This window comes from Peromyscus eremicus, unplaced genomic scaffold (assembly GCF_949786415.1).
Source record: "Peromyscus eremicus unplaced genomic scaffold, PerEre_H2_v1 PerEre#2#chrX_unloc_1, whole genome shotgun sequence".
NCBI classification, from domain to species: domain Eukaryota; kingdom Metazoa; phylum Chordata; class Mammalia; order Rodentia; family Cricetidae; genus Peromyscus; species Peromyscus eremicus.
This window is the reverse complement of record NW_026734288.1, coordinates 6,236,804-6,255,584: the sequence shown is the minus strand read 5'-3', so window position 1 is coordinate 6,255,584 and position 18,781 is coordinate 6,236,804. Positions and strand designations below refer to the sequence as shown.

Below are 18,781 nucleotides of genomic sequence, written 5' to 3'. Positions count from 1 at the left end.
CCTTGGAGAAACTGATTGCCACATCCTTGAAAGTCAATGGACTCTGAAGTGAAAATTCAATTTTTCTTTTTATGATGGCTTGAGTCTTTTATTTGCCCCAGAAAAGAGTATTTAACTAAAGAACTTGCTGTGTTATCAGTAATTGATATGCAAGTTTCAAATGTTACAAATTAAGAGGGAGGATATTGTGACTTTTTCATTGGATCAAAGTGCCCAATATCTAAATTATTCACAAAATATGCACCTTTTCTCAAGGATAAATAATGTCTGAAGTTGTCCACAATAGGAATTGAGTTTCAACATTCATCTTTAATATCATAAAATTTATAAATGTTTCAGATCATGAACTCATGTTGAAAAGTTATACCGGGAAATAAAAGAGGCACAAAGAGTGGAAAGCAGGATGTAGAACAGAAATGACACTGATAATAAATAACTGATACTCAGAATATAATAAAAAAAAATATAGTTTTTTTTTACAACAAGGAACTATAGTTTAGGTTGAGAGTTTTGCAAATGAAGCATTTATGTGGGTAATGTCAACCTGTCACATCCTTGTTGAATATTTCTGAGAACATGCTATCTCTCCTTAACCATCTTTATGGATCCTGTCAGAAAGTTTATCTTAAAATTTAACCTTTCTGACATGATTCTGTGTGCAAAGGCAGCAGCACCTGCATTCCCTGAGAGCACACACAAAGCAGAAAGCAGGTATAAAAGGTCCCCAATCAGTGACTTGTGCCACAGCAGATATGCAGAAACCATAAACTTTTACAAACAGATGTAAACTTAGTTTCTCCTTTCCCGCTTTGTGAGGGTCCATTATTCCTGCAGATCATGGAAATCTCTACAACCTGGGTATGAGATTTCACTGCCTTGCTTTAAACTGTGCACAGGCATTTTGAAGTGCATCATCACACAGCCGTAAGAAGTTGTAGTGACCCCTTCCTCACATTCCATTCCCTGAGATCATTCTTTAGAAAATAACTGGCAACTCTATCTGAAATAGTGAATGGAATCTGAGGGGTAGCCACAGCTGAAAGTATTTCTCACACTGGGTAAGTAATATACTTACCTACACCCAAGACACAGCTTGGAATTATTACCTCACCAATGTCTCCAATCAGGCATTCCTTTTAGTTTCCAGGTTTTATTCTAAAATTCCACCATTTCACAGTTATGCAGTGTTTAGATTCTCATTTAAGTTTATTTTAAACAGTTAAACAGTGAATATGCATCTTGTGGATTCACTTGCAAATGCTGTATCTAAATAATGACATCCCTGCACTCAGTTTAGTACTTTTGGTTGTTAATGAAGAGACTTCAATTCCAACCACACAAAGTTTCCTTGTTGAAACTTTGATTGTTTGTGAAATACACGTAAATATAAGTACACTTTGCCAACTAGTTCTCCCTCAGTTCATTTCAAAAAATGTACTAGATAACCATAGGATATAATATTGCATCAGCACCCAGGGGAGTGACTCTTAGCAGGTGTCAGCACAACGGAAGGGCATTGCAAGTTCACTGTAAAGTTAGTAGCTAGCAAAGAGAAATGATGGAATAGACTCTTTGAATCTAGCCACAAAAACAGAACAGTAAACAGAAGAAAAATAGTATAATAGGGTAATTTCATACCACCATCTGACTGGCAAATTCTACTTGGAAGGTTGTATTACATTTAAACTCTTCAACTTATTATATAAAACAATATATCTTTCATAGAAATAATATTATAAACATCATCCATTGACAGGAAGACATTCCATCTTTGTACATAGTGCCTCTTTCTCAGAACAGCCTATATTGAGCAAAAAGATCCCTGGGCAAAAGGAACAGGGAACATGGTTTCTTTCTCATTCATATAAGATGACTCAATTCCATTTTCAGTAGGACAGGGAAATGCATGTAATTTTGTATATTAAATGTTTATACTATGCATTAATGCAGATAATTTATTTTGAAAAAATAAAATGAGAAAACAGTGGAAAGGATCACACAAACCTGTGACATGCATTTAAAAAAAATGTTACCTTGATGATCGCATTAGAAAAAAAAAAAAACAAAGCCTTGTTAAAACTGAGAGGTAATGTAAAGGTTTGGGATCACCACAAAAGAAGCATTCGTCGGTGAACAGGCAACACATCTCACCTCCATACACACATTTACCTGAGAAAAAGCCATCACTCATTTCCTTTCCTTCGGGATCTTCTCAGAAACATTTATCTCAAAATTTCACCTTCCTGATAATATTTTGGGTTTCAAAGCAAGAAAAGGCTTGTTTATTTTCTACCACACTAAGAGACTGGAAGGCAGGATCAAAAAGCTCCCTCAGTGTACTATAACAGAGATGTAGAACAACATGATATCCCTGAGGTAGACAACACTGAAGGTTCTGCTTTCATACATGCCAGCAGGTAGGCTGTTTGGCTCACAACATGACTGACTTAAATAAAGACTGACTACATTTTTAAATTGATGTTCTGGAGCTAACAGAGTCAGGTTGGCCTTTCAACTGAGGCTGAGCACAGCTGACATTGATAAGCATTAAGAGCCCTCACATTCTCTTTCTCTGGGGTGGGTGATTAAAGGAAAATGAGGTTTCCATGGAGGATAACAGACAGCATCTGTGGGGTAGTCACAGACAAAAGTAGTTCTTCAACTGGATTAAAAAAAAAAAACTAGTTGCTTGTGTTCAAGAATCATGAAGGCAATGCATTCCCCTCTGAAGTCTCCACTGACTTTTCCCATTGGTTACCATGATAAAATTTATAATACTAAGATTCTGAAATTATGCAATGAGACTCAAGATTAAATCTTTTCACAAATTTATTTTCACAGTGACATTACTTCACCCAGAGTAACAATGGGTAGAAAAAAATGAGAAGAACCAGGTGGTATTCTTTCCAATATGTGAGTTCTCAGGAATCATCTAATACTTTAAGATTTTAGTGAAGAAAACTAAATTCCATTCTTTAACATCATTGTTTTGCTGGCAATTTAAAAAGTAATGAGTGCTGCAAAATCTCTTCATATTTAAGGCTCCTTTGCAAAACAAGAATTCATTAACTTAATTTCAAAAGAAATGAACTGAACAGTCCCTGGAAGTGATATTGACTATGTAGAAATCTACACACATACTCAGTTTATCTCTGTTTTTTACATGAAGTGCATAGTAATTACTCAAACACCCGATTAATATTTGGAAGTAACTAGGCAAAAATTTATTTTTTTGTCTTTTTCTTGAATAAAGGTAAGCTATTTACTAGAAACAGGGCTACAGGACATGCATGTCTCTGTGCAGAAATGAAGGATGCACAGGAACTCCATTGTGTTGTTCAAATTTCAATACTCAGTTTTTAATTACTACAACCTATGCATAGTTTTTCTTTTTCTTTTTCTTTTTTTTATATGTGTTTGTTTGGACATTGACATACATACAAACAATAAATGTGTTAACAGTATTACATGGCATAATAAAACACAGAAAAGTTTTTACCTGGCTATGACATTAAAGTTTAACAACACTCAATTATCAGTTTTGTGTTCCAGGATATATTGTGATATAGAATTTCTTTTATTTATTGACTAAAATAATTGTGTTATCATCATGTTCCCTTTATAAATTTCTTAGTCAATGTTCTAATGACATGTTTTATTCTCTTTAACATGTAAATTGTTTCATATAAAATATATGCTTTTAAAATCTTAATACAATAATATGAATTTCCAATTTAAAATATTTAACATATTAATCCTGGAGTGTATCTTCTGAAATGACATTATGTCTCAATTTTGACTATTACATCCTAATACCTATTCTTGCTTCATCAATGTATTCAGTGTAAGGATGAAACAGATCCCCCATCAGTCAAATACCCTACTAAAAAGAATTCAAAATTCGACCAAGTATATAACAGTTCAATTTATTGTGTCTTTTTAAAATCCTTTAAATTATTTTCACTGTTGTAGAAGTCTCTATTTTAAGGGATTAAAAGCCAATTGTGTTGTACAATTTTCTGTGATTCAGAACTTATGACTAGATTTGGATGATTAATCTCATCTTAGTCACTTTCACAAGAATGTACTCAGCTCATGCTTTGTTATGGCTTTTGCAGACCAGAATGTAGAAACTCTCCATTTGATAAACGGTTTGTGGTGTTTTTGATTATTTTGGTGTCAAATAGATCTCTTTTTAAACTATTTATTTTTATTTGTGTAATTAGTTAGTAATCAGTGAGGCATTAGATTCAGGTGTTTGAAACATCTTGTCACAGAACAGTGTTCTGTCAGGTATCTGAACTCGTTATTGTTTACAGAAGATATCTCACACCAGTTATGAAATTACAGTTGCCAAAAAGATAACATTCAGAATCAAACAATACTTCTATATCTCATCACTGAACTCAGAAAAAGAGAGCTTTTTTTTCCCTTACAACCTGCTTTGTAACTTTGAAAATGACTTAAAATTTGGATTTATTGTTGTCTGCTTTGATAGGTGATAAAGATCAGTGATTTTATTCATGGTGAAAATGCAGTCCATGAAATCCCTTTAATCCACACTATTTCCTTCATAGTAGTTCCATGTATCCAAGAAACATAATTCTGATGGCAGGATATAGTATGATAACCTTCTTTTTCATTTTTTTCAGTAAAGAAACACATTTTATTAACCTTTCTTTTTTAATTTTATAATTAATTTAATTTTACATATCAGCTATGCATTTCCCTGACCTCCCTCCTCCCACCTAACCCACCCTCCCCACAATTCACCACCCATTTCCACCTCCTCCAAGGCAAAGACTCCCCTTGGGATTCAGCTCAGCCTGGTAGATTCAGTTGAGGCAGTTCCAGTCCCCTCCTCCTTTCAACTAGGCTGAGCATAGTGTCCCAGAATTAGGCCCTAGGTTCCAAAAAGCCAGCTCATGCACTATGGAGAGGACCCAGTCCTACTGCCTGGGTTCAAGCTAATTGACTGTCTCACTTATCCAGAGGGCCTGATCCATTTCCATGGGGGCTTCTCAGCTATTGGTTCATAGTTCATGTGTTTCCACTAGTTTGGCTATTTGTGCCTGTGATTTTTCCAGTCATAGTCTCAATATCTCTTACTCATATAACCCCTCCTCTTTCTCACTGATTGTACTCCTGGAGCTCCACCTGGGGTTTGGCCATGGATCTCTGCAATTGCTTCCATCAGCCACTGGATGAGAGTTTTATCATGACCGTTAGGGTGTTCAGCCATCCGATCATCAGAGTAAGTCAGTTTGGGCTTTCTCTTGACCAATGCCAGTAGTCTACAGTGGAGGTATCTTTGTGGATTTCTGGGGACCTGTCTAGCACTCTGCTTCTTCCTATTCCCCTGGGGTCTTCATTCATCATGGTATCTCCCTCCCTGTTCTCCCACTCAGCTCCTGATCCAGTTGAGACCTCCCTATCCCCTAAGCTCTCTTTCCCCTAACCCTTGCTCTCCATTATCCCCCTCACTCCCAGTTTGCTAATGTAGATCTCATCCATTTCTCTGTTGTAGGGCAATCCCTGTGTCTTTCTCAGAGTTCTCTTTACTAGGTATCTTCCCTGGAGTTGTGAGTTGCGGTCTAGTTATCCTTTGCTATAATTGAAGAGATTTTTCTCTATTAATCTCTTAAGTGTGTGGAGTGATTTTTCCCTGTGAGGGCATATTGATTCTAGAACTGTTGCACTTCCAGCCTTTTAGAAAAATGTTTCTGAAACAAGATCTTTTATGTTTATACAAGTGGCCTTGGTCCCAGTCTGTTGTTCTCCAGGGCAGTGACCTTGCTGTCCTCTATATTATAGCTACAAATTCTTACATTGAATGACTGTACCAACTCAGAGTTTCAAAATTATCCATTTCAGTCATGCAATTGAATATCCATTAAACTAAAATGAAAAGAATTTGTATGTGTAGCATGGTTTCTACCTTCAGACCAGAATAGAATAGTTTATTGTGTACACTGCTGGTGGAAACAGGGTGTGCAATCAGCTGCTGGAGTCACCATTATTAAAAAGGATCTGATTGAATCAAGAGGGAAGATGTATTTAGTAGTTGATTGACAGGCTTGTCTTAGGGAGGTAGGAAGGTGTGGCTGCACAAGCTCTCAAGTCCTGTGTACCAACACAGCTCTTGTCTTGCCTATCTCAAATATCTGTGGAGCTGAATGAGGTGTTCATGGAGTGTCACCTGCCCTGATCATTTGCAGCCCTGGAACTAGTCCCTTGAAACCCCAAGACTTGAAACAAGCTGGACGAGGATTCAACCAGCGTTGGTGGTGAAACCCTGAGAGGTGAAGGTCATAGTGCTGCTTCTGTAGCTGTTAGGAGTAGTAGGATACAGGAAACAGTGCAAGAATAGCTTACCATGGTCATATAAGTGAGAAACTGATTCAGGGAAAGTGAGGTGGGCATCCACCTACCCTTTTAAAGGATTTTCCATATCCTTACACTGAAATGATATGGTTACAGTTCAGCATTGTTGCAGGCATCTATATTTAGCAGTTGGAAACTCAGTGAAGAGATTGTGAGAGTTCATTGCATGAAGCTGTAAGGATTGAAGCATTGGTGGTGGTGTTGTTTTTTTTTGTCACTTATTTCTCTTTAGGGGCTTTGCCATGAAGCTGTCAAATAAATCACACACAAGAAGGATTATTCTTTCTCATAAACGTTCAGCCTTAGCTTGACTTATTCATGGCCAGCTTTTCTCAAATAATCCCATCTAAGTTTTGTCTCTGGACTTTTATCTTTCTTTATTTCTTTACTTCTTATTGCTTGATGTGTTGCTGGGTGGCTGGACCTTACTGTCCTCTCATTTTCTTGCTCCTTCTTCCTTTTTTCCTCCCAGACTTATCTGCCCATTTATTCTATTTGCCTGCCATCCCTGCCTATCCTTTTCTGTCAAGCTATTGGACATTCAGATCTTCATTAGAATAACCAAGTGTTTTAGAGAGGCAAAGTACTACAGCTTCACAGAGTTAAATAAATGCAACATAAAACCATGCAACACATCCTTGCTTCATTTGAACAAATATTCCCTTGCATAGGCAAATATACCACATGTTAAATTCACATTCCACAACAGCCTGGGTTGCATTTTGTTACCACAAGACATTGAGATACCTAAGGCTTGAGATATCTCCCAAGGAGACCTAACTGCATACACAGAGTAGAAGTAACCAAAGAAAGAAACTTACATGATGTTTCAGGTATAGAGCAATCTAAGCCCTTTGAAACTGAGGCCCCATGCATCTAAGAGAGAGATTCAGTATTTGATATTTGTCCTGCTGTGCTTCAGTCTTCCCTCACTATGTCTCCATTTCTGTTTTGAAATGTGAAGGGAATTCTGTGCTATTGTATATTGGAAAGATCTAACTCATTTTCTGATTTCAAAAAATGTCACTGTCAAGAGATCATCTTGAGTGTCAGAAGAGACTTCAGACATTTAAAAAGTTTAGGGCCTGTTGCAGACTGTGAGGATCATTGAAGTGACTGAATGCATTTATATCATGAATGGCCATTAATCTGTAGTGACCTGGCTCAGAATGTAGTTCATTGAATGAAAAACTTTACAGACACGATGATGTATTTGAACATGTGTCTCTCCTTAGTGACTTTCTTTGAATTTCTTGTGAAACCTTAATAAGAGGAGCCTTTCTGGATAAAATACTGGGTGTGTGATATGCATCTCCATAGTCTCAATCAATTTCTTCTTCTTTATTTCTCCTGTGTTGTCATTGAAATTAATCAGCCAGCTTTTTTTATATTGCCATGATTTAACCAACACTATAAACACTATATTTAAATAATGTAAGATACAGTAGAAACAATTGTTATTCAGTGCTAAGGCACTTTGATAAACTACACATTTTATGTTTTTCTTTGTTTGTTTTTGAAGATGACAAGGTTTATCTGTGTAGCCCTGACTCTATGGGAAGTACACCTCTGTACACCAGGCTGGATTTGAACTTGGAGATCCCCTGGACTCTGGCTCCCAAGTCTTGGAATTAATAGTGTTCCAACATTCCTGGATTTTTTTGTTTTTATATTATTGGACAATGGGCCTGGAATGTAAGTTTTTGTACATGTCAAGTATATGCTGCTGTACAGAGTTTTACTCATATTTTGGATTTTTAAAATTTGGCAGAAAGTATCATTCTACTTCTTGGGGTGGCATGTATTCATGACATTAATATAGCCTGTGCCTTCCAAGTCATTGAATTGCAGGTGCATGACCCTCTTTCTGCCTGTTGTGTTTGTTTTTAAATGAATATGAAATTTTTACCTCTATGCATTGATATGTACCATGGTGGTCCCTGGTCCTCACAGTTATCAAAAGATGAAATCAGAAACACTGAACATGGAATAATTGATAGATGTGATCCCCCATTTAAATAATGGCAATAGATTCTCTATGCAAGATCAGTAAGAGCTCTTTACTACTGAGTCATCTCTCTTGCCCTTTGTTGTTTACTAATGTTGTTTACTAACCATTTATATTGCTACTGTTTTTGTCTGTCCATTTGTAAATGTTTAAAAACACAGTGACTTTTAGTAAAATCTTATTGGTGTTACAGGTTAAATTAGGACAGTTCAAGTTTCTGGAAGATTAATACAGAATAGTAACATATGCTTAACTCCTTTTCTTTGTTTGACTGATTCTTTCATGGGAGACAGGATCTTAATATGTCCTTCTGATTGTCCTGGACCTGATTGCATAGACTAGAATGACATTCAATTTAGAGGCAGTCATACCTGCCTGTGCATTCTCAGTGCTGAGGTTAAAGACCTGAGGCAATACACCCCATTTGTCCATCTTATTTTTCTTTTTCTAGTTACTAGTTGTTCATACAATTTTTCTCATGTGTGCTCTGTACTGTTGATCTATTTATTTGTTTCTATTTTTGTTAATAGGCATTTCTCTGGTAAGATGATACCCTATTCCAAGGGGATAGAAATGTCAGAGATTTTATTCATTTTTTTCTAAAGTGAATTGGTGATTATGTTATAACTTCTATGTCATTAAATAGGTATAGAGAATACCAAGACTGTATGACTCTAGTGTCAAAGAAGTATATATTTACAATGTAGTCAATATTATGCTGTCTATTTTACACATGTATGAAATGTTAGAAAGCAGTGACTTATGATGACTTGCATGTAGACTTCACTTGGGAAGAGTGGACTTTGGTGAATCCTTCCCAGAAGAATCTGTACAAAGATGTAATGCTGGAGACCTACAGGAACATCACCACTATAGGTAAGACAGAATTTTTCTTCATGTTTTAAAATAAGGGGACATCTGATCCTTGATAATTCATGTTCTTCTGTAATTTAATTGATAAAGAAGAATGAGGTAAACAACTCAGGTATGGTTCTAAGGTAGACTGCACATAGTATCTAAAATTTTATATAATGGTTAACAATATAACATATAATTTGTGATACTCTATTCTAGGATACAGTTGGGAAGACCATAATAATGAAGAACATTGTCAAAGTTCTAGAAGACATGAAAGGTAATTTTCATGTGCAAACTGATACAAATGTACCTGTGAAGAATTTGTAATGTGTCCTGTAAGTTATAAACAAAAGCAACAGTAAATAAGTACAGCTTAAACTACAGTGATAATTATTAAATTCTCACAAATACATTTACCTCAATTTCATGTTGTTGAGCTGCATTTGCATACCATTCTTCTAAGAAAGAAAGCAAGGAAACAGTTCCTTAAGATATCACATCTTGAATCATAGTACCATGAGTGCTTTGCTGTAGAACCATCAATCCATTTATTTCATACTACTCATATTACAAAATGTTTACATATTTAAGAGGTGATAAGTATATCTCAAAAACCTTTTAATATACAAATAGTCCATAGTAATAACAGAGATATTCATATAACTGTTGTGACTGTGCTGTTTAGTAAGAGGTGCAGTTAGAGTCAAAAGTCAAGAAAATTGTCACAGAGAAAGCTTATTCCTGTAACACAGGTCAATGTGGACAGAAAATCAAACTATCTACTCATGATGGAAACCTTTTATTGTTCTTCCTTTGCTCAGTATATCATACGTCATATCAGTGTAAGGATATGAAAATATATCCCATATCTCTGTCTCAGAACAATTTGAAGATATACAGCAGTCCCCATGTTAAGTATACTTATTAAATTTGATTCAAGTACACAAGTAATTGGTTTTTCAGTTTCATTGTTAATACAGTAACAGACTCACGAAGTAGAAAAGTCTTATGAGTACTAGAAGAGAGTAAATACCCGTTTGTCCTAGTTCACTTAGCAAATTTATGACTCAGAGTATAGGAAAAATTATGATTGAAATATGGGTTAAAAAAACTGTGTTTTTCCAGTTCTCTTTAAATATCTAAAAATACTCATATAAAAAAAGATTCTGTAAATGTGAATCTTGTAATAAAGAATGTTACCATCAAAGACATCTTCAAAGATGCAGAAAACCTCTTAATAAAGGAGGAAAACATGATTGTAAAAACAGTGATAAACTGCTAATATCTAATTCTACTTTACAGTTAATTGTAAAATTACTTCATGTAGAATTAAAAATTCAACAGTGTATTGAATGTGTTAATCATTTTACATATGCCAATTATCTTTGCAGTCATGGAAGAAGTCAAGCTGGAGAGAAATCCTGTGTAAACATTCAATGTGTTAAAGCCATTGCATATCCCAGTACTGTTCAAAGGAAGGAAAGAGTACTTACTATAAAGGAACCCTATGAATCTAATTCAAGTAGTAAAGCCTTTGTCTGTCACAAAAGTCTTCAAATGCATACAAGAACATATGCTGGACAAAAATTCTGTGAATGTAATCAGTGCGGTAAAGCTTTTTCACAATTCAGTCATCTTCGAGGGCATATAAGAACACATATGGAGAGAAACCCTATGAACTCTATCAGTGTGGAAAAGTCTTTTTATGTCAGACTCATCTTTAAAGGCATAAACGAACACATCCTGGAGAGAAACCCTATGAATGTAATCAGTGTGGTAAAGCCTTTGCCCATCACAATGCTCTTCAGTTGCATGAAAGAATACATACTGGAGAGAAACCCTATGAATGTAATCAGTGTGGTAAAGCTTTTGCAAAAAAACCGTGGTCTTCAAAGGCATGAAATTACACATATTGGAGAGAACCCCTAAGAATGTAATCAGTGTGATAAAGCCTTTTTATGTCTCAGTACTTTTCAAAGGCATAAAAGAACCCATACTGGAGAGAAATCCTATGAGTGTAATCAATGTGGTAAAACCTTTTTGTGTAACAAAACACTTCAAAGGCATAAAAGAATACATACTGGAGAGTAACCCTATGAATGTAATCAGTGTGGTAAAGCCTTTGCACAATACACTTATCTTGAAATGCAAAGAAGAACACATACAGGATCTAAATCATATGAATATCAAAAAATCTTTGAAATAATAAAAGAACATACATCATAAAAATCCTATGAATATAATCAAAGTTGTTAAGCCTTTGAATGTCACAAGTCTTTAAAGACATAAAAGAACACATACTGTAGAGAAACCCCATCAATGTAATCAGTGTGGTAAAGCCTTGGTTATCATAGTCATCATCAAAGGCATAAAATAACACACTGTAGAGAAACTTTATGAATGTAATCAGTGTGGTAAAGCCTTTGCACATCATAATATTCTTCAAATGCATAAAACAACACATAATGAATTGAAACCCTATGAATATAATTAGAATGGTAAAGCCTCTTTATGTATCAGTAGTATTCCAAATCATGAGAAACTGTGGTATATATGCACAAAGGAGTACTACTCAGCAGAGAAAAACAATGACATCATGATATTTGCAGGTAAATAGATGGAACTACAAAATATCATCCTGAGTGAGGTAACCCAGACTCAGAAAGACAAACATAGTATGCACTCACTCATAAGTGGATACTTGATATAAGCAAAGGAAAATCAGACTGCAACCCACAGATCCAGGGAGTCTGCCCAGCAGGGAGGACCCTAGGATGAATGTGGCTTATCATAAGTTTTGGTTTTGCCCAATCATTGGGCAAGCTTTAGTGAAATATTTCACTATTATGATAAGAATTTGTAATATATCAAGCTGTTGAAAGAATATGCTTGCTGTATTTTCAGGAGGGGAGGTTAAAGTCTTTATAGATTATGGACTAGCCTATAGAAAAATGTCTGCTGTAAATCAAACAGTGAAGGGGAAGATGAGTAGGAATCTCATTTATACAACTTAAGTAAAGCATAACTCTCTTAACAGGTGAAGATAGGTTTCTTCTATGTCCCAGAATCTAATCAATGTTTATATGTATAATTCCACTATCATTTGGCTTATAAGGGCTTACTGGGAAATGTTATCATTTATACTATTTTCTGAAGAGAAAATACTTTACTGTTTAAAATAACATTGGACTTTTAAATTATAACCTGTTTGTATGTTGAGGCTATCTGTGTATTATTTCTCTTGCTGTTGTACATAAAATGTTTTCACATTCAAACAAAGGACGCATACTATAGAATTGTATTACATATAATATATAGAATATACAAACTCATAGAGACAGAAATATTAGATGTAATTCAAGGTGGAAAAGAAAGGAATATAGAGCAATGATTTCCTAAGTACAGAATCTCTGTTTTGTGTGATGCAAAAACCCCACAAATGGACAGTAGTATCAGGACATAATATCATGAAAGTAATAAATCAATAAAATTAATGTAATTAATAAATCTTGTAAATATAAATATTGAATGAATCCTGTGAATGTAATCAATGAATACCACAAATGCAATTAATATCTTGAGTGTAATTAATGAATATCATGAGTATAATTAAAGAATAAATTCACTAAAATTAAAAAAATAAAAAGAGAATATCATTTATTATTAGATGTAAGTTGGAGATACTAGAAAGATATCTCACAATATACATTGCCACTATTCTAAATATATAATGCATTTGCAGTTGCATGTGTTAGAGTTGTATTATGTATAGGCAAAGTTAGGACCTGATTATTGTTTTCACTTAAAAATTAATTATGACACAATTGTCAAATTGACAAGGGGTGGATTGTGATCGCTATTCTTGGTAGTAAACTTGACTATATTTGAGATATAATTCAGAATTGGACAGAACAATTGTGATCTGGACCTTGAGGCAAGAAGATAACATGTCTTTGATCCAGATACTGATGCTAGATTACAGACATCTTTAATCTGGATATTGTGGCTGGAAGAAACACCTTCAATCTGGGTCATACATTCTGCAGAAAGGACAAGGGAAAAAGGAAGATTATGTATTAAATTATGTCCTCTCTCACATGCCTTGACAGAACATTCATTCTTTCACTGGCATTGAAGCCTACTTCCTTAGGATTCCAGCATTAAAAAAAAAAATAGCTGAGACAGCATAGTGGGATTGAGCATCAACTAGATTCATCAACTTTCCACTCATACCTTACCATTTTTTGGCTTCAGCCTGTGAGGCACTCCAATAAATTCCCACCTCTCTCTCTCTCTCTCTCTCTCTCTCTCTCTCTCTCTCTCTCTCTCTGTATATATATATATACACACACACACACACACACACACACACACACACACACACACATATGTATGTACAAACAGATATAGCATGGCTGCACATGTTCAGGAACTAAGCAAAGGGTCTTGTGTCTTGCGTCCTCAATTCATGCTGGTGATAGCATGGGCACATAATCAGCATAAGCAAGGGATCGCTCCATAATCCTGCCTGTGCATGTTGACTGGAACCCTTAAAAGCCAGATACAGACCCCTCCTCCTCCCCTCTCTATTTTCTGCTGCCCCTACTACCTCTATCTCTTTCTCTCTCTGCTCCCTGAATATGCTCCCTTTGAAGGCCTGGTTCTTATGTCCCCACCCTTCCTAATAAAGCTATGATAATGGGTTATCTCAGGGTTCGTGCTTAATGAACTTTCCAAATGGTAGCCAGTGCTGCTTATCATTTTTAACAAGATACATAGATAGATAGGTGGAGAGAAAGAGAGGGATAGAGAGAGAAAGAGAGAGAGAGACAAGATACATAGATAGATAGGTGGAGAGAAAGAGAGGGAGAGAGAGAGAAAGAGAGAGAGAGAGAGAGAGAGAGAGAGAGAGAGAGAGAGAGAGAGAGAGAGAGAGAGAGAAATTCATTCTGTAAGTTCTGTGACTCTAGAGAACCTTGACTAACACACTGGGGCTCCCTGTCAATTAAATTTCTATACTTTTATGTTCTAAATTTTGATATATACTCTAACTACACATCTGAAACACTCTTAGCAAATACTTCAGTACCAGCTAATGCAGATTTGCAGAAAATACCGTTTCATTGTATAAAGCTAAAGAGCTTGGAAAACAATAAAGCATAGGGTTAGATGTTATTTCTGATGAAAAATTTAGACGAGAGTATGAGCCCTAAGATACATAGAAAGATTAGGTTATTTATTTTAATCAAGTTCATAAGTACATGTTACTTAGTATAAAGCTACATATTTATTAATTTAATCTAGTAGGCATTTGTTCTTTAATCTATTAAAATTCAAATACTCAATAAATTGATACATAAAAGGGATACACCAACATCAATTGCCAAGGAAGGAGAAAGTAAACTCTCTCCAGTTATAAAGCCACCATTTAGAATTGTAGTTAACAGACTAAATGATGGGGCTGGGAAGATGGCTCAATGGTTAAAGAGCACTGATTAATCTGGAAGATCTGTATTTAAATCTCAGCACCCTCATGGTGGATCACACTATCAGTAGCTCCAGTTCTAGGGGGCCAGACACCCTCACACAGACATCTGGCCATCTTTATCTGTTCTTATAAATGGTTGGAATCATTGGAATGCCATGTACTTTCCTTAGTTGCTGGACCATCCTTGAATGGATCCCTGGGTGGTATCAGGTTATAGATCCAGATGTTGCCTACCAGTAAGCTTTCATGGCAGCTGTGACTGGGTCCCTAAACCTGTCATGGCAGCTGTGTGGTCAAGCTGTTTTGTGCCCCCTTCACTCTTCACCAACATCTTTCAGGCCTGTTCCAATGTGTTGTTGAAATGCTGCAGCTGTCCACTTCTGGGTGGTGCTTGCATGATGTACACAACCACCAACTGGCCCTAGTTTTCTCTTTCTCAGTCAATCAATAATAGTGAATAGCCCATGAGCTCTGTGTGTGTGTGTGTGTGTGTGTGTGTGTGTGTGTGTGTGTGTGTATGTGTAGACTATGTAACACACCCTGGGAAATTAACAGCAATCTTTCTTCCTCTATGTACTGATTGCTAGTACTAAAAGAATGCACTATCACACACAGCTTAAAAAATATTTTTATGGTCTAATTCTACTCAACTTATGGTGGCCAGGGAGTCCAAAGATGGCAGCAGAACTGCTGATTCTTAAGTTACAGATAGTAGAGATGCTTCAATATGTAAGAGGAATGGAAGCTGGATGCTCTGAAAGAATGTTCAGTGCTCTTAACTCCTAAGTATTTACTACCCTCAGTTTTCTAGTCTGGATTGTATTTCCTCTCCAAGGCAGCCTAGTCAGGGTTATACACATGATACTGCTTGAAAAGTAGAATTCTCCTCCATTTGAGAGAATAAGTCATGGATGAGCTCCCTAATTATCTGTCTAATAAAACATAATCAGTCAATTATCCATATATGTATAAAAAACAACAATGGATACAGCAGGTTGTTTTCATGAATTTCAGCATACTTATTCACTCACACCTAACAAGAAAGAATTTAGAAGGGGTTTGTGAAGGGAATAAATGAAAAGATAAAATAAGGAAGTGATATAATACATTTTAATTAATACTTGATGGAAATAAAGCTTAAGTAAAAGGAAGGCTAGAGAGATCACTCAGCAATTAAGAGCACTGGCTCTTGTGACAGTTGACTCAGGTTCCATTTCTAAAACTAATATGGTAGTTAGCTCCACTCCAAGGCATCTCGTCCCTTCTTCTGGCATCTGCAAGTACTGTGCACTGACACATGCATGGAAAACAGCCATATAATTTATTTTTTAAGTTAGAAAAAGGGAAAAATAGAATTTCCTACAGTGATATCACAGCCCTGAGACAGGCAGCAACCAGGGCTAGTTAAAATGATGTCCCTATGGTCTTGCATAGAAGGAGGTGTGTCCATCCACTGAGCCAGCCTTCTCAGAGACCAAAGCAGCTTCATTCTAAGGTTAATATAGTTCATTGTAACCATTCATCTAAGAGCAGAGTATACGGTGCTGTTGAGTGACTTTTCCTTGCAGTTTTCTGTATTTGTGTTCTCTGTCTTTTCCATTTGTGAGAATGGTATTTGTACAGTTAGCTGTTAGACTGAGCATCAAGACTGACAAGTTACATAGGTTCCAAAGCAATATTTTTTTCATTGTGTCATTTATTAGTTTTCAGGTAAGACATTTTGGTACAAGATGAATATACCAGAGGCATTTGATTCCATCATTTTTATAATTTACATATGTCTCTGCATGACATTGCAGTAAGAATACCCCTACATGTCTCTGCTTTTACATTGTGAGCATGTTCAGAAGTGAATTTGTTTACTCACCCGTTTAGGAATAGGAAAAATTCTACATGGACATGTCCAACCTTCCTAAGTAAAATCCACATACTTCCTTTGTTTAGGAAAAGCATGTTTTCCCTGCCTCCTTCAGGTAAGAAATGTTTCTCATTTCTTTATTCTTGGCTGTTGTGATGGTTATTTCTGGTAGTCAAACTGACTATATCTGGAAATAACTAAAATTCAAAGAGTTGGGTATACCTGTTAGAGATTTTTTTTAATGTTTTGAAATTAAAGACACATCTTTAATTTGGATCATTTGAGGTGAAATCCAATTTCAGCTGCTTGGTGGCTATGCACACCTTTACTCCAAGCACTCAGGATGCAGAAACAGTTAGAATTTCCTGGGATTGATGCTGCCTACACATATAAACACTGTCTTGAAAACACCAAAATAATGAAACAAAGTTTAAGATCCACATTTAATCTGGATTGTACCTCAGAAGGTAGCCTCCATATATAAAGTATACTGAAGGAAGAAGCTCTGTCTCTTTCTTTGCCTGCTTGCCTTAGCACTGGCTACAAGTTCATTCCTTTATCAGCATTAGAGCATGCTTTCTCTGTATTTTGATGTATACTGAAGGCCAACTGAAATATCTAGCCTCATGAACAGAACAACTACTAAACTCTTCAAATTTCCATTGACAGGCAAAAATTATTGTACTACCTGGACCACAGATTGTGAGATGTTCTATTAAATCAGCTTTCTACATACATGGAGAGATTCATTGTACCAGTCTTGATCATGTAGGGAACCTTGAATAATACAGTTGTGTTTTTTTCACCTTCCCATAGAGGAAGATGTGGTGGCTGACAATGATGTGCATAAAGATATTCATCCTAGCTCTATTATTTACTAAGTATTCAACTTTCCATGAAGACTACTCTTTATTATTGCTTAATTTGCCAACACTTTTCTCTGAATTTCGGGAATAAAATTCCTTAGTTAATGGGTCCATCATCCAACTTTCTGATGGGAGAAAGAACTATTATGTTGTTTGTGGTCTAGTTCCAGCTTTTTTTTTCTGATTTTCTATAGTCCCTGTGCCTACCAGATTAAAAGTACCTAGAATTCACCTGACCTCAGTGTGATGACTCTGCTTTTGTGTCTTTCAATGTCCCTTTATTTGTTAACATTCCAGGTACCCTTCCATATGTGTGACAAAGAATCTCTCAGCTCCACATAGTACAGTGTGCTGTACAAGGTTGCTAATCACATTTTGTAGAGGAAGAGAAAGGGGATGTGCCCATGAAGGGCAGGAAAGAGCAGGGTCTGCTATTTGAGCCAGGGGCAGATGTTATTGAAATGCAAATCTCTGGTAAGTCAGAACAAATCTGTGTCTGGGGTGGAAGACAGGATCAGGAACCATTGTGCTGTGTCTTTAAGCCCAGTGAAACCCTTTGTGAGGTGCTCTTGTCATTCAGGCCTCACTAGCAAATCATGTCCTTCAGGCAATCTGCTAGTCAGAAGTTGTGCAGTGTCCTTCCGTTCACCAGTTTCAGGCTTGGCTTTGAGGAGGAGTTGATGCCAGTGCTTTTTTGTGCTGTTCTATGACAGCTGCTGCAGGAAGCTGATCAGAGAGCTTGGGCAAGCTGGAAAATTACATCATGAGTGAAGGTCTGCAGTCCCCAGACAGGGAGAAATGTCATCACATGCCCCGGCCAGCAGGGCTTCAACGGGTTCTCGCCCATGCTTAGGATGGAATGATAGGGACAGGAGACACAAAGGAAAGACACCAAGTCAAGATTCTGATCAAGGTGCAACTTTATTTTTCTCCAGGAGGGTTTATATAGTTCCTGCATGGTGGGGGGAGCAAGAAGATGTTATCTGCATAGGGTGGGGCAAGCTAACAAGAGGTTTGTATAGGATGTTTACAGGGTGAAAGATCAAGGGCTCTGACTCAATGTCCTGTTGCTAGGCAACCTAACTGCAAGGTGATCTAGTTCCCTGTCTTATCGGGGGTCTGTATTTTTCCACTAACTAGAGATTCTGTCCTTGTCCTTGACATCTCCCCTTTCTTAGTAATGAATCTAAGGGCCAACATAAACCAAATTCGAATGTTCTAAAAGGAGGGCTCTGAAAGAGGCTTTGCGTGGATGATTACAGAGGCCCTATTCCTCTAAAGGTTGTGAAAAAAGGTCCGACAGGGAATGTCTCTCCAGA

At 36.4% G+C, this 18,781-nt stretch overlaps 1 protein-coding gene across 1 annotated transcript; it reads left to right on the top strand.

The window, feature by feature from the left end:
• The first annotated feature begins 8,066 nt into the window (after positions 1-8,066).
• On the top strand, positions 8,067-17,477 carry LOC131900958 (zinc finger protein 431-like). Its single transcript, XM_059252264.1, has 6 exons — positions 8,067-8,079; positions 8,923-8,933; positions 9,142-9,268; positions 9,467-9,527; positions 10,977-11,026; positions 17,413-17,477. The coding sequence occupies exons 1-6, from the start codon at positions 8,067-8,069 to the stop codon at positions 17,475-17,477; spliced, it is 327 nt and encodes a 108-aa protein (XP_059108247.1).
• The last annotated feature ends 1,304 nt before the right edge of the window (positions 17,478-18,781 follow it).